Source organism: Phoca vitulina, unplaced genomic scaffold, assembly GCF_004348235.1.
Source record: "Phoca vitulina isolate PV1807 unplaced genomic scaffold, GSC_HSeal_1.0 scaffold28, whole genome shotgun sequence".
In the NCBI taxonomy this organism is placed as follows: Eukaryota; Metazoa; Chordata; class Mammalia; order Carnivora; family Phocidae; genus Phoca; species Phoca vitulina.
In genome coordinates, this window is record NW_022589731.1 from 20,455,595 (window position 1) to 20,470,732 (window position 15,138).

Consider the following 15,138-nt stretch of genomic DNA (forward strand, 5'->3'; position numbering starts at 1 on the left):
CTGCTTCCTACTTTCCAATGTGTACGGGCTGTGTTGGTTGTTGTGTTTCTGTCAAGTGTTTTAGCATTTATGTTTAAAAACAGCTTCCTGCCTTTCAAGTTTTCTGTCCTTCTGTTCCCCCAGTGCCCCGATCGAAATAACTTACTTGGCTCATCTCAATCAGAGGGGGTGGGGGACCCAAGTGCGCTGGTAAAAGAGCAGACAGGACCCCGTAGTGGGGTTTTAAGGCAGCCTGCATCCACATCTTCACGAATGCAAAGAGAAAATCAGAATGTCCGGATGTCATTTCAGTCCTCAAAGGAATGACAGCACCGACTATCCTGGGATACGTGATGCACGTTCCCCATTTCTTAGTAGAAAGATGGAGGCTTCAGATCATCAGTGCACCCCAGACCCGAAACGGAGCCTTGTAACCAAACCAACCCTTCCAAGATCAGCGGTCCTCAAAACAGTCCCAGCCAGCACGTAACTCAAGATTTAGCCATTTTAAAAAGGGAAAACAAAGGCTCGCATGTTGCTCCTGTCTTGACTTCTTAACTAGATTATAAATAAAATGACAGCTGTGTTATGAAAATTAGTTTTGATTCCCACTCATGATGGGGCAAAAAGTCCATTCCTCTTTCAGGGTGTGTTTTAGGGGGAGCAGGGAAGAAAGTGTGTGCTGGGACACCAAGCTGGGATACAGGCCTGGGCAAAAAGCCACAGGACAAAAATTACCAGGAAAAGCTGACAACTCCCCACACAAGGTCTGCTCAGGCAGGCGCTAGACGAAAACCACTTCCTTCCTTCCTCTCTGTAAAAAACCTCCAATAACAGCAAAAATCCTGCAAAATCTCAGCATCTTGGGTAATCCCCAACCCACCCCGACGCTGCCACCCCTCACTCCATCACAATCTGTGTTTTATGTCCCTTCCCCCATATGGGGTTCAGAATATTCCCAAATTCCTTCCTCTCACCTTTGAGATGCCCTAATCATTTCCATTCACCAGGGTCCAGCTCAAATAACCTACCTCCAGGAAGCTTCTTTCATTCACTCTTTGTCCCTTTGTCCATAAGTCCAAAGAAATCGACCCCTATTAAGGGCAGACCACCGAAATAATCCAGGGACTACATCAACTGGCAGAGACAGCCCATGGTTTTCTCACTTAAGGTGACAGAACCCTGTCCCTCCTGACATGTCCTTTTCTCCATCATCACATGCTTGTTCGTTCAACACAGTGACCAGACGGGTGTGACTGCACAGGGCACAGGACTCGATGGGGACAGCCAGTCCTTGCCCTCAAGGCACATACTGGGTGATGGGGAAAAATGACAGGTGTGCGCAGTCACCAGGACGCGGTACCCACGCCGGGGCACAGGTGCTTACCTGGCGAGGGTCCTGCAAGGGTCCGTGCACGGCAGCCCCGAGCTGAGATCAGAGGAGGCTCCTCGGCCCCGCTACCCAGTGCTACCCGGCAACAGTCCACATTGCCTCAGCCTGCCGTGCACGGCGTCAGCACGTGGGCCCCGATGGCCGTCAGGACATGGTCTGCCAAGGCCAACTGCAGGAGGTGAAAAGACCGACTCTCCACCCTGCTTCGGGAATCTGCTTCACCCATTCCAGCGTGCAAATGGGAAGGACCCTCTCGGCACACACACCTCTCCAACCAGGACGTGGGAAACGAGCCCAGTCCCTCCAATGAGCAAGTAACATGGCAAGAGGGACAGGGAGGAGTGGAGATCACTCGGAGCAGGTGCACATGGATACGCAGAACACGCCCCCCTCCGCCTGCGACCTCACAGCCCCGCTGGTGGCGCCAAGCCGAATTCTTGCCTGGACCCGGCTGGGTACCTGAAGCCTCCCTGGAGACAGAGAGCATGCCAAAGACCCTGAGCTTTGTTATATAGCAAGAGCCCCATTAACATCAGGATGTTCATAAAATCATGGGTTGGTGGCCTGAGTGTAAATCAATCAGAAGCAGGAGCCTCATTTCAGTGTATCCCTCGTAGGTTCTGAAAAAGGAGTCATAGTACAAAGAGCTGGCAGCCAAACGTATCCTGGGGTTCTGGTTTCATAGTCCCCTCAAATCCCTGTAATTGGGACCTACCTAAGCCCAGGGACATCCTCCACATTTGCGTGGGGGCACTGTGTGCAGGTCTCTGGCTCTGCAAAAGCCAGGACTGCTTTGCTTGCCCTTGGACCTACTCCAAGGAGACTAGGCCTGGGTCCGTTGGAACCCTGGTTCCTGTGAGGTGTTCACTGAGCCCGAAAGCAAATAGCCTTTCCTCAAAGGTGCTGTGACCAAATGAAATGCACCCAGAGCAAAGCAGGCTGGGGGCTCCGGGGCACCCAGGAGGTTTGATCCCAAACCCGGACAGAGACAGGGTGCTGCCAACCTGAGGGAGGGCAAGATCCACTGTGCTGGGGGAAGAGGGCAGAAGCACCAGCCGCTAGCTAAACACCACACCCCCACACCCCAGGTGGAAACGGGCGGCCCTGACACGCTGCTTGTGGAAACATGGGGAGTTAAAAGAAATCCGGCAGCTGCAGCGAGAGAGCCCACTTGGTGAATCAAGTGCAAAGAGACGCTGAAGTCTGCATTTTACAGGTGAGTAGCAATAGAGAAGAAAACACTTAACCTGATTCTCATCTGCAGAAAGTGAGGGCCTGACTGAATGTGTGCAATTCTAGGAACCCAATCCCTAGCTGACAGACAGCGGGCACCCCAGGGGAGGAGCCATGACCAGATAAGGGAAAATGTGGATTTTTATCCCTTGCAAATAACTTCCATTAAGCTTCAACTTGACCACACTCCCTTCCTTTACTGATCCTTTATGGAGCACATTGTTGCGGTCTATTTGTCTATGCTTGGAGTTTAAAGTCATGTCTAGTTGACTATTGTATATTTACATAGCTAATGTAATTATCGCTAATCACATAATTACTGGAAATGTGCATAATTGCCTGAGCCAAACATATAATTATAATGTATAGCAACATTATGAATCCCCCTTTTAAAATCCACATTTTGGGGCTATTTAAAAATGGGTATTTATTAGAAACGATTGTGGACTACCTAGAGATGGCCAGTTTCAACACGGTTTCTGTACAAAGTGCTGGTCAGTGCTTTCAAGACCAAAACAGGTACAACAAAATAGCCTACAAATAGAAGACGAAGTGATTCTGGTCTGAGTCTGCTGACTCCTCCCTATCTGTAGGGAAATACCAGCCAGTCCCACTCTATGGGCTCCCGTGGGTGTGAGTAGTGGAATGAAAGCTGCTGTGAGGGAAGATCCCCCAGGCGCCCCAATGCCTCTACCACCTCAGCCATGTGGAAAACCTGGAGGCTCGGAGACATCTTTGCTTCTAGAACATTCTGGGACCATGAATAAACTTTCTTAGGGGCACGCTGCATTGAGATGTAGTACTCTCTCACAGTGACACGCTCATCCCATTGAGAAGAGGAGAACGCCACTGAAGGAAAGTCTTCTTTTACCTCATCTGTGCAACATCTTCTGACTCCTCTTGTCCTCCTTGGTGACGAAACTGACATAGAAAGACTCCCAGAATGTAGAACTACTCCTGTGTTCAACGGATAGCAGTTGGTCTCTATTTTCCCCATGTCCATGCAACCAGCCCACCTTCTCACCTCCTTCTACCTCTATGCTCATCATGAAAATATCCTAGAGACAAGACATGTTGGATAGGATGGTTTATTTAAAAGGAGGTTCCCATCATTCATTTTTCTCCTGTAGAGGAAGGGGAGAGTCCTCTCTTGAGTTATGTTACAAAGGGGGTGCTAATCACAGCTCAACTCATGCAATCACCAAGACCATTTTTCCACGTGTGTAAGACGTTCCAACAAAATAAAGTAAGATGAAATATCTACATTTTCCAAATTACATTCTCCATAGCCACAGCAAAGGATGGTGTTTAGTGATTTATTCTACCATAACCCATAATAAGATGTTCTAACAAAAAGTCATCAGCAAAGCCATTCTGGTATATTACCCTTCTACAAACCCAGAAAATGCTTTCCAGAAAATGCTTTTCTGGGCTACTTTTGCAATACTGAATGATAGTAAGCCCTTTCTCTGACCAACAGATATTTGGGGCAAAATTACACCAGCTCTGCCATGATGTAGTAACACAGTGAAACTCTGATGGTGCAATTCGCAAATGCAATATATCAATTATGCCAGCAAACTTAACAGAGTGGGAAACCAAGACCTAAATTATACACCAAAAAGGGTGGACGGCAGCCTGGCCCTGATCAGTGCCTGTTTCACACCCTGCTCCTTAAGAATTCTTACACAACAGCACTCTAGGACTGTTTGATATCAGGCATTAGAGAGAGCAGAGAACAAACTATAGATATCAAAATAGAGCGGTCACTTTAAAAAGAAAGATTAAAATCTGGCTTTTAAGTCAGCTTGAAAGACCATTATTCCAACTGATTTGGATGGAGTCCCAAAGACCGGCTGGTGAGAAGCAAAGCTATACTCTGCTCTGTGCTTAAAGCACGACAGAAACATCCCGGGGGGGGGGGGGGGGGGGGGGGGGGAGGGGAATGAGAAGGTGCAGCCCGAGTCAGATTCTGCCCTCTACCCCGTTTTCCCTTGGCTTCGACTCAGAGCCACAAAGGGCAGAGTGGCTAGGAGTGGCCACAGGGAGACCTTGAGGTTTCCAGGAGGAAGAGGCTGGGCCTTGGAAGGCAGGCAGGAATTCTGGAAGCAGCATCCGTGCAGGGATAATGCTCAGATTCCACCAGACTGGCTAGGCTGGAGCAAAAGTGTTCATTGAAGTGAGGGAGGGGGAAGGAGTGGGACCCAGGAGGGCCTGTCTGGCATGGGATCCCACAGCCGGGGTTTGTGCTGGGATCTTGAGGTAGGCGGGAGGACAGAATTCTGGAGATTTGTTCCCAGAGACCAAGAGCCGAGATGACAAAGTTCCTATGAACCCAGAGCGGCTACAACAGAGCAAGGCAGCTTTCATACTTTTAATCATAAAAATCAAAAACAAGGAGCTATAGGAAGTCCTGGGGGGCGGGGCGGACATTGGCAGAGGGAAGGAGACCATAGTTTGCGGGGCGTGATGGACGTTCTAGAAGAATATTAAAGAGCAGTCAGCTCGGGTTTACAGAACAGATACTGGTAACAGTCAGAAGCCAGGGATGCAGACGCATGAGGCCTTCAGGAGGAACTGAATCCACGGAACTGATCTGAGAGAAAGACCAGATAAGCAACAGCAGACTGCCCGGGTTCAGGGGCACACAGACCGACTGCTCTGCGCCTCACTGGTCGCAGCTGGGAAATGAGCACCACCTGTCCCGGCCCGAAAAACCTGCTAAGTCGGTGCCTCAACACAAGGGTCACAAACGAACCACCTTACAGCAGCTGTTACCCGGAACGGGACAGCAAGCCAACGTCTGGGATCGTGGATTACAAGTAACACCCGAGTAAGTGAATTTCACATGTCTGTCTTGATGGCACCTACTGAGAAATTTTAAAAATTGTAGCTGCAACCAGCTCAGGAATGTCATTCACGGATGAAGCAGATACTGAAATTTCAGTTATAAAAAGTGGGTGGGAGGTCGATGGACCATGCTCGGGAGAGGGGGTCTGAAAGAGCCGTCAATGGTTTTGCCCTTGCGGACAGCCCTCACAATATAGAGGGGAAAGGCCACAGGCTCTCCAATCCCATTCTCGTCCCCGATGGGGTACGTCTAGATAAATCCTGGGATCCTGGGGTGGGGTGGGGATGGAGGCGAAATCAGCACAGGCATTCTGCCCACGAGCCTTGGAGAGTTGATTCACTAAGTTTTCCGAACAGTAACCTGAAACGAAGCACCTTTCCACCAGAGGTGAAAAGTAAATTTAATAAATCCCCACATGATCGGGTGAACCCAGATGGTGGGACCTGACCAACCAAACAGTTCGCCTGGGCTCTTCAAGGAGTATCAGTGCTTCTGAAAGTCAAAAAGGCCAAGAAAAAATGTTTAGACGAAGGGGATCAAGGAGACATGACAACTAAATGGGTCCCTTGATGAGTTTCTGCACAAACCAAGCAGCTGGAAACAGATGCACGGAGAAAATGAAAATAGGCGGTCTGTATTAGAGAATGCTGCAGTGAGGTGCAGTCCCCTGGGCGGGGGGGGGGGGGGGGGGGGGGGGGGGGGGTTATGGCACTGTGTTTACATCAGGAGAGGTCCTAAAAGGGGACACATGCCATAGGTCCTTAGGGGTGAACTGCCACATCTTCAACTTTCGTTTCGATGGTTCTGGAAAGTCCACCCATCCATTCATACACACACACGTATCACCATACAGGAAAGCAAGTGACAGCAAATGTTCTCAACTGGTACATGCAGTTGAAGGGAGTCTCAGTGTCCCTTCTAGTCCATCGATCTTTCTGTAGGTTTCAAACTTCTGCCATGTTTAGCAAAACCTTTAAATCCCAAACCCCCGACACGGCAGCAGAACCCAGGGCTGTGGGAGGGCCAGTGGACAGTGCTACGCTCTGGCGTCACGGAGCTCCTGCCGGGCACACAGTCACCCGGTACAACACGTCCTTGACGCCTCCACCCCGTGCGGCTGGACCAACCGTTCCATGTGCGCAGCTGGTGGTCCAAGCAGAGTGCGAGCGCGTGCGGGGTGGGGGAGCTGCCGAGCCCACCCTGCCGGGGGGGTGGGGGTGGCAGGGGGCTCCCCTCTGCAGCCCCCATCACAGACCCTGCAGCCAAGTCACTGGTCACAAGGCCGGGCCGACCCAGTGGGCAGCGCGGCCATGGCCGCCAGGAGCGCTCAACCCCACGCCCGAGGCCGTGCGCTCTGGATTTCTTCCCGCTCCCTAATTAGGAGGGGATGGTGTTTAATCAACATCTCAGAGGTTCGTCCCCAGGTTTCCATTAGATTTTAATTATGTTTATTTTCCCTTTCATGAATAAAACACTTCCAGACATTTTCAAAGATACCAGGGATGTGAACACATAATGAGGGGCAACGCTGGGCTCTTCAGGAGTATCTGGGAATTCATCACTGGGAATACCTTAATTGGAAACAGATAAAAGTCCAGAACCTCAGAAAGTGAAAAAAGATGGCCCTGTGACATGGTGTCCTCCCATCTGCAGGGTGACCTTAGGGTGTGCGCAAGAAACAGATGGAGGGCCACTCCCTCCCCAGCTGTCCTCCTAGCCCCACCCCCTCCCCCGGGAGCCGGGCACCCCTGCGCGCAGGTCAGGTCTGGTGACCACGCGGCCCAGGACCCGGGCGGGGGGTGCTAGGGCCGGGGGTGGTTTCTGGCTGCAGTGGGTTTCAGTCTGAACCGGGAACCAGGTCCCCACGGGTCAGCGGTGAGCGGGGCGAGGGTTCCAGGGCGGGACTACGCACCTTTGGTTACAAACCGCCAATCACGCTGGCTCTTACCTTCACAAATTCTGTCCAATCGCTGTCGCTTGACTTTGTGCTTATCCACAAGGGCCATTCTTTATCGAACTTTGCAACTCTCTGATTCAAAAGGCAAAGCGGTCCTCTAAGAACTTAGGGGAACGCGCAGGAGTCTGCGGGCATTACGCCACTATGAACCCTGAAACAAGGAGAAAAGAATCCTTACTCTCTGGACAGCCTGGGGGCAAGGACAACAGGTCATTCAGGATTTTATTGCCCCTTCCTACAAGGGGACCTGCCACCAGCGCTCGCTCTCTTCCCTCCAACACGGGAGATGGAGGTTGTTCTAGTCCGCTGTCCCGGTCTCCCACCCTCCGTCTCAGACGGGAAGGGAGAGGACGCACAAGACAATTGTTACTTGCGTCTGCAAGCAGTAAATGGCAGCATCTAGAGCTCCTGCTTTTAACTTCAGGGCTGTCCACACCAACTGCCGACAACCTGAACTGCTGTTAATTCATACTCCGACGCCAGAGACCACGCTATGGGGCCAGCTGCGCCTGCCCTGTGCTGAACACAGAGGGGCGGAGCCTCAAGGGGGGGGGGCAGGTCCCAGGCCCACTGGCACTGAGATACAGACACCCAGCTGGGGCTGCAGGACAAGTTCTCTCAAGGCCTTCCACCAGGCAGTTTACGCGACTTCCCCCCGAGAGCCGCTGCTCAGCACGACACCTGGCCCTGACCCCACCGTAAGAGGATGGGGCAGGAAGCCACGCGCCACCGAACCACTTAAGCAAAGTGCTGGTCCAGGGCCACCTTCCTGGGCCTCCTTGGCATCTGGAGGGAGCCACAGATGGCATCGTGATGGCCGTGTCCAGGCTGCTGGCCTTGACACCGGGCAGCGGCGACCGGGCCCACGCCCGTCCGCGGCATTTCGGGCAGAAATGAGGCAGAGGAGGGGTGGCTCCCATTTGGGTTGAGGGCTGCGGGAGTCTCCAGAGGGAGAGCCACATGCCACCCGAGGAATGGGGAGCTGCTGCCCAGCTCGTTTGTGGAGGGAGGCTGGGGGGGTAGTGTTCTGGAAGGCTCTGACCATCACTTCCTGCTCATCCAACGTACCAGTTGAGGCCACAAGTCACTATCTGCCCCCGACAATGTCCGAGCTTTTTTGACTCACTGCTGTGGTCTTATTTTAACAACATGCACACGCACAGGAAAAAGTTGTCCTTAGTTACCCAGTAAATGAGGGGGGATAGAAGACAAAAGTGAGGCTCCAGGGTTAATAATGAGGATTATTATGTATGGTCATCAATTATGCAAAAACGCTGGGAGTTACTTTATCAAAGGTCAGAATACAGGTCTGACTAGGAGAAGGCAGACTTCCTGGTAGTTAATGGCTTATTTCCCAGCAATGAGGCGCACCCCAAAGATTTATGGCAATAATTACACGATTTTTTAAAAGAGCTAGGAAAAAGCACAATTTCCAGTCACATAAATAATTAATGCAACATCCCAGGGATACTAAGCCCTATCCAAACCTGGGGAGTTCCCCAAACCTGCACTGGCCACACCAGACTAGGGAGGGGATGAAGGTTGTCCGAAAGCAAGTGGGTCAACCAACACTTGGGAGGTGCCCAGTGCAGATGTGATGGACACGTTATAAAAAATTCTGGTTTTGCTTTTACTGGGCTTTAGGAAAGGCACGGAGCGAAAGGGGTTCCTAACTCAAGCAAACTGGAGACAAGAGTCCCAGACAGAGGGACAGCAAGGCCTCAATCCTGCACACAAGTGCTGGTGCTCACGAGACACCCACGGGGTGGCCCCGGGCCCCAGAGCTCGGCCTGGCAATTTCCATCTGCTTGGGTCCCGAGTTCTGCTCATCAGGCTGCAGTGTGGCCCCTCTCCTCCATGCCCGCGTGAAGTCAGAACCTCGTGTTAGCCGAGGGGTGAGAGAATTAATTAGTTAATATTTGTGAAGTGCCTTAGAGATGAAAAATGACAGCATTATCATCCTAGGCAAGCCAGCTTTCACACCCTCCTCCTCCCATTCCCCAAGTGAGGCCTAATCATTCTTTTTGCTTTCCTTTGAATTTTAATTTGTATAATTAGATGGAGTCCTGAAAAATTGATAAGTAGAATCTCGATTATGCAATCAAAGGAAAGATCAGGCATCGCCTTACACAAATAGTCTGCGTCCTATTATTTAAAAAAAAAAAAAATGAAGAAAAAGGGCAATGGACTCCCACGTCTGGGTATTTTTGGGGCTGGGTGTGTGTGTGTGGGGGAGGGTGGGGTGGTCTCTATGCTGGCCCCTCTGTGGGGCCCCCTCTGGCTGTGGCACCCGCCCATGCTGACAGTGAATTTAGACTCACAAGGCCACCAGGCAGAGCCCGGTCAGGACCTCGTGGCAGTGACCGCTGATTCACAGAGCCTCGTCCCTTTCCCCTCAGTATATCTTTTGAAGCAAGAATGTATGAAATGTGACATTTTCCTCCTCGGCTCTCCCGGGGAGCAAGCTATTTATGAGGACTTAATTAGCATACCCCTCTTCCTGATGACAGGGACAGGCCCTCCTCAGAGCGAAGCCATGAGCTTCGGTCTCTAGCTGGTGTCCACACGGGGATGGCCGGCACCCTGCGCCCTCCACGCCGGCCCTGGGCTCCCCGGGCAGCGCCTGCTGCGAAAGCCACCATCCGCCTTTACCTTCTACCAGTCTCCACTCACAAATCAGGCCCTTTTCTGCCCCTGAATTGATCACCACTATCATCACTCAAGTCCGTGTTTAACAACAAATCGAGGTACACACAGAAGAGAAAAAGGAGGGGGGATGTGTCCCACTGTCCCTCTTTAGTGCAAACCATACAACTTCGAACCACGGTCATGGTGTTGTCACAGGGGGGAGCAGAATTCTAGAACCTACTTGCGTAATGACCGAGGGGAAGCAGGCTCCGTGTTTGTAAAAAAAAAAAGGGATGTTTTTACGCTCCTTGCCCGCGGTAGCCAGCCGTGGACACCGCTCCCTCTGGCTGAGGCTGGGAGGGCGACCTCAGTGGAACTCAAGAAGGGTCAGAAGGAAAGTCAGGTCTTCTCACAAGTAGGATCACCAATGCCAAATCTTACAGAAAAACCACCGTCGTCTTCTCTTCCAAAAGGGAGATCCTTTAAAATTGCAGGGCAAACCACAGAAGGGCCCACCTGACCTTCTATTAGCTCGAGATGAGGGGTGATCCAGGGCTGAAAGGTCTGGGGTCAGTGAATCTGGCTCATTGTAGAAGGAGAAAGATGCCTGCATGAGAAAGATACTTAGATTCTGGTCTCCACCAGAAAGCAGCTGCAAGGGTGGGAGATGTGTTCCCCGTGGGTTTCCAAGAGAAACTGGAGATTTAAAAGGGGCAGCAAACAGGAAGTGCACTTCATTTTATGACCACTTGCTTGTTTATCAAACACAAAACAAACACCCAAAAGCGAGTACAAGAGAAATGGGTTGTTCCCCTCATCCAACAAGGTCTAAAATCTGGGTGGATTGATTTTTACTGAATAGGACCATTAACAGCCCACCTGCCCGGACCAAACTCCACAACGCACAGAAACCCCGAGTCCTTACTCATTTACATTCGTAAAATCACAAGTTCTAAAAAATGCCCTCAATTTCTTTATTCTAATTCCTAGTCTCCATAAATATTAGGCAGACGATAAGAAGTTACACCCAGTAATTGATGTCTTTCCAAATGAAAATTCTTCTAAAACCATGGCAATCGCCTTCAATTCTTTTTAAGGAAATCTACTTAAACATTATGTTAATAAAGAGAGACCAAGTTGTACGATGAGTCCTCAATATATTGCACTGTTCTGCCCGCAAGGGGGTTAGAGTTTCGGCTTGAGAGGTTGAGATGATCCAATGCAAGGAGAAAAGGCCCCCACGGCCCCCCAACAGCGTGGGTACAACAATGGCTCCCACCTTTCCGAGCTGGGATCCCCGAGGGGATGATGGCACCACTCCTCAGGTCTCCTTTGCCCCATCCTACAAGGCTCTAGTGATGTCCACAGGCTTGCTCACCAACCTGGGAGTGACCCAGCAGGGCAGCACCTGCTGGCAGGCCAAGGTCAGCATATTTAGTGCCTTGACAATGCTGATCCACCGAGGCCAACTGCCCAGAACACTCCCGACTCTTCATCGAGACCCAGTGGAGTCAAGTGGTCCTCAGGCTACCGCCAAAAGGACCTGTTCCAGCATTTTCAGAAGCCAAACTGGAACAACAGATTCCTTTCTTGGGGAGACAGCTGGGTAGAATCCTCTGTAGAGGGGGTCTGGGTTTTGTTCGGTAAAGTCTATCCGAAGAAATATTCTATAGGGGTCAGGGATCAACGGGAAAAACACCGGCTTAGCCTTCAGGAAATGGTCGACATACTAGCACAATGAACAACAAAATTATTAAAACTGCATTTTAAGGAAGAAAAGGAAGCTTTGCGGGGGAAGATCAATTGTGGGAAATAAGCTCACTGAAGTCAATTTTGTAAATGTCTCAGACCTACTACTGCTCTTGGATTATTTCCTCAGTAGCTTTGGGCATGTTTAAGGTTTTTTCTTTTCTTTTTTTGAAAGGGGAAACCAATGGTTCGGACATCAAGTGGCATATCGTAAGTGTAGAGGTGACTCCCAGCCCCACAGCGCCCACCCCAGGCCCCAGACAGAGGTAAGCGGCAGGACTAAAGCCTCACTCTGGTTCCTGGAGCCAGACCCGTACACCGTTTGGTAAGGCTGCTCACCTTTCCCCCAGGGAACTCCTGGCAGCCCGACCCGAGGGTGACAGGGTCACACCGCCACACCCTGGTCACATGCCCTCCATCAATTCCACGGGCCCCACCCTCTGATCATCAGAAGTGCCTGGCCAGCATCACGTGCCATTAGCACAGGCCCACCACACTTATCCAGCACCCAGGGGCCAGGCGAGCTTCAGAAGTCAGAAGCATTCGGATCTTTAAGAAGCAATAGAGTGCTTACACCGTATTATGGTAGACCCCCAGATCAATCATTAGAATTTCTGCACCAGGACACAAGAATATGCTCACCCAACTGGATGAACATACAGGATACAATTACCCTCAACAATTCAGGCCAGGTAAGAAATCTGCTGCCAAATGGGTTACCAAAGAATTAAAGGTTCCAGAACTTTCTACAGTTTGGATGTGAGGCTAAGGAATTGTGGGCCTGGAATTTTAGGCTTTCCGTCCGGCCCCCCAGCAAAATATTCCCTGGGGCTCTGAGGGAGGGAGAGAGATGAAGAGTGAAGAGCCTGTTAAGGTCACCCACCTAGAAAGTAAGTCTTCTAGCACGAGGAAGCCCAGGGCCAGGGCGTGAGTCCTGTCAGGCCGGAGGCTGCCCCCAAGAAGGAGCAAATGTCAAAGCCACACTTGTGCTGAGACCAGCTCCTCCGCCAACAGTTTCAGGCGAGTCCTCCTGCTTGGTTACGATTGTTAGCACATGAAAATACCTTTCCCGGCGTTAAATGCAAAACTCAAGAATTCTCAATATTTTCACTTGCTAACAACTATCACCAAGAATAGAGGACTGGAACAGCACCGATTCATGATTTTCCTAATTGGCTGTTTTGTGTCATAATGAAAATTAAGTGTTGGTTTTCCCACGCTGAAGGAAATGAGACTCTCCCGTGTTCAGAATTTTCACACATTTTTAAAGCACTTCACTTACAAGTATGCTGCAAAAATTAATATATTCATTTTTATAATAAAATGGTCTTTAGAAACAAAAGCAAACAAAACAGAAAAGATAAAGGCAAATAAACAAATTTTCATTTAAATTAAGAAACGTAAACCACCACCTTTTATTCCCATGGTGCTGAGACCGAGGAACCACGGGAACACAGATGGGATTTTTCCTTCCCCAGTTTTCTGACCTCTCCCTCCTCGGGCATGACAATTCCGATCTGGAGCTGAGAAGTTCGCCTGGGCAGGGTGAAGGGAGGAGCCTCCTCAAGTTCCATTATGACCGGGTAACTCCTCTTTTGTTACATACTGGATGTAAGAAATTACTGTAGAATATTTGCATCTGAGCGAATAAAAGTGAACACCATACAGAGGAAGCAACCAGAACGTCAGAAAGTTCTCATGAAAGGCCTGCAGAGGGGCCGTGGGCATGGTGAGGCTTTTGGGGTGGCCACTCCAGTGCCCCAAAGGTCACCTGAAGGTGATGTTTGCAGCCTGTGATAAGACAGCGCACCTGTGTGCATTTGCTGTGGTTCAGTGCAGAGCAAAAGCACCGCTAACTAACGGCCACTAAGGGCCTGGACCTGGAGGGCAAGCAAGGCAGAAGCCACCAGGGGACAGCGGTCGGAGAGTCTAAGCTAACATTGTGCTTAACTTTAAAATAGCCTACGGGGGGGGGGGGGGCGCCAGGCTGGCTCAGCTGGAGGAGCATGTGACTCTTGATCATGGGGTTGGGAGTTCGAGCCCCACGCTGGGTGTAGAGATTACTTAAAAATAAAAATAAAAAGTCTTAAAAAAAAAAATAGTTATTTATTTGAGAGAGAGCAAGCATGAGTGGGGGGAGAGGGAGAAGCAGGCTCCCAGCTGAGCAGGACCCTGGGATCATGACCCGAGCCGGCAGATGCTCAACTGACTAAGCCACCCAGGCGCCCCAATAAACAAACTTTAAAATAGCCTATTGAATGGAGGGTGGGATGGGGGAGGAATAGGGTGGAGAGTAAAGATTTAACACTTTCAAAGCAGTTTGGATTATTTGCTTATTCTAACATGAATTGCATCTGTATTTAAATGCCTAATAAGGACAATTTTATGGAACTAGTTAGTTGGCAAACAAATGGCAAGATCTTGAATTTTAAAAAAAAATCTTTATGTTAGATTTTGAAGACCTCTGCCTCCTCGGCTGCCCTCTTGGAACATCCGCCTTCCTCAGGGGACACAACTGTTTTGCTGCCCCTCTGAAGATCCCAGCCTGCTTGTCTCTTTGACACCGTGCAGTCCGGAATCCGCATGTGAGGGGACGCTCTTTGCAGTCTTGGTTCATTTGCAAAGCTAATGGGAAACCAGCAGTGTGGGGCGGACTGTCTCCTGGTCTAACCCTTCCCAGGAGTAGGCCTGGCGCCCAGCGATGGGGCCCTCTGGCCGGCAGAGGGCACTGCTCGCTCGGCGTGGCCTTCCCAGGCCCCAGAGCCCTGAGCTGCTATGCTGGGACTCACCCTGTTCATTTCAACCCCAACTTGGGCTCTACCAAGAACCTGGAGAAAATGAAACCAGATACCTCCAGAAGGAAAGGTCTGAGCTGATTTCAGGATGGCACACCGCACCTTCCCTCAATCTCCGGATGCAAAAAGAACAGATACCTCCAATCAACCTTAAAACCAGGGATGTTTTTAGATTTAGAACCATGAGCACCTGGGGAAAAGGGAACCCAGGCAGGCCCCCCACCTTCAGAGCTGAGTGAGCCGATGAGGTTCCAGGAAGGGCTCACGGATCCAGGAAGGGCATGGCCACCCTGAAAGATGATTTTCCATTACGCCCATGCTTCTTGTTTAAAGACACATCAGTGAGGAATGAGCCATAGTGATGAAAAATGAAAACAACTTGGCAGGGATGTAGTTTCTAAGGAGAGGAAAGAAGAGGTGGAAACCAAGCAAAGGCGCGTCAAGGTTTCCACCACGAGGCTCAGTACCACGTACACCTGGTTAATTGGTAATTGTGCGATTCTCCTTGACCCCCAGCCTCAGTGTGCTGTGAGACACAGATGACCTCAGAATA

At 50.5% G+C, this 15,138-nt stretch overlaps 1 protein-coding gene across 4 annotated transcripts in view; it reads right to left on the reverse strand.

Moving 5' to 3' along the window:
- Positions 1 to 15,138, reverse strand: part of CTBP2 (C-terminal binding protein 2) — a 155,554-nt gene that overhangs the window by 41,088 nt on the left and 99,328 nt on the right. For all 4 annotated transcript variants that reach the window (XM_032423430.1, XM_032423433.1, XM_032423431.1 and 1 more), the window contains one exon: positions 7,405 to 7,564. In XM_032423430.1, the coding sequence (XP_032279321.1) occupies positions 7,405 to 7,462 (58 nt within the window). In that variant the 5' untranslated portion in view covers positions 7,463 to 7,564. The remainder of the gene's footprint in view (positions 1 to 7,404; positions 7,565 to 15,138) is intronic.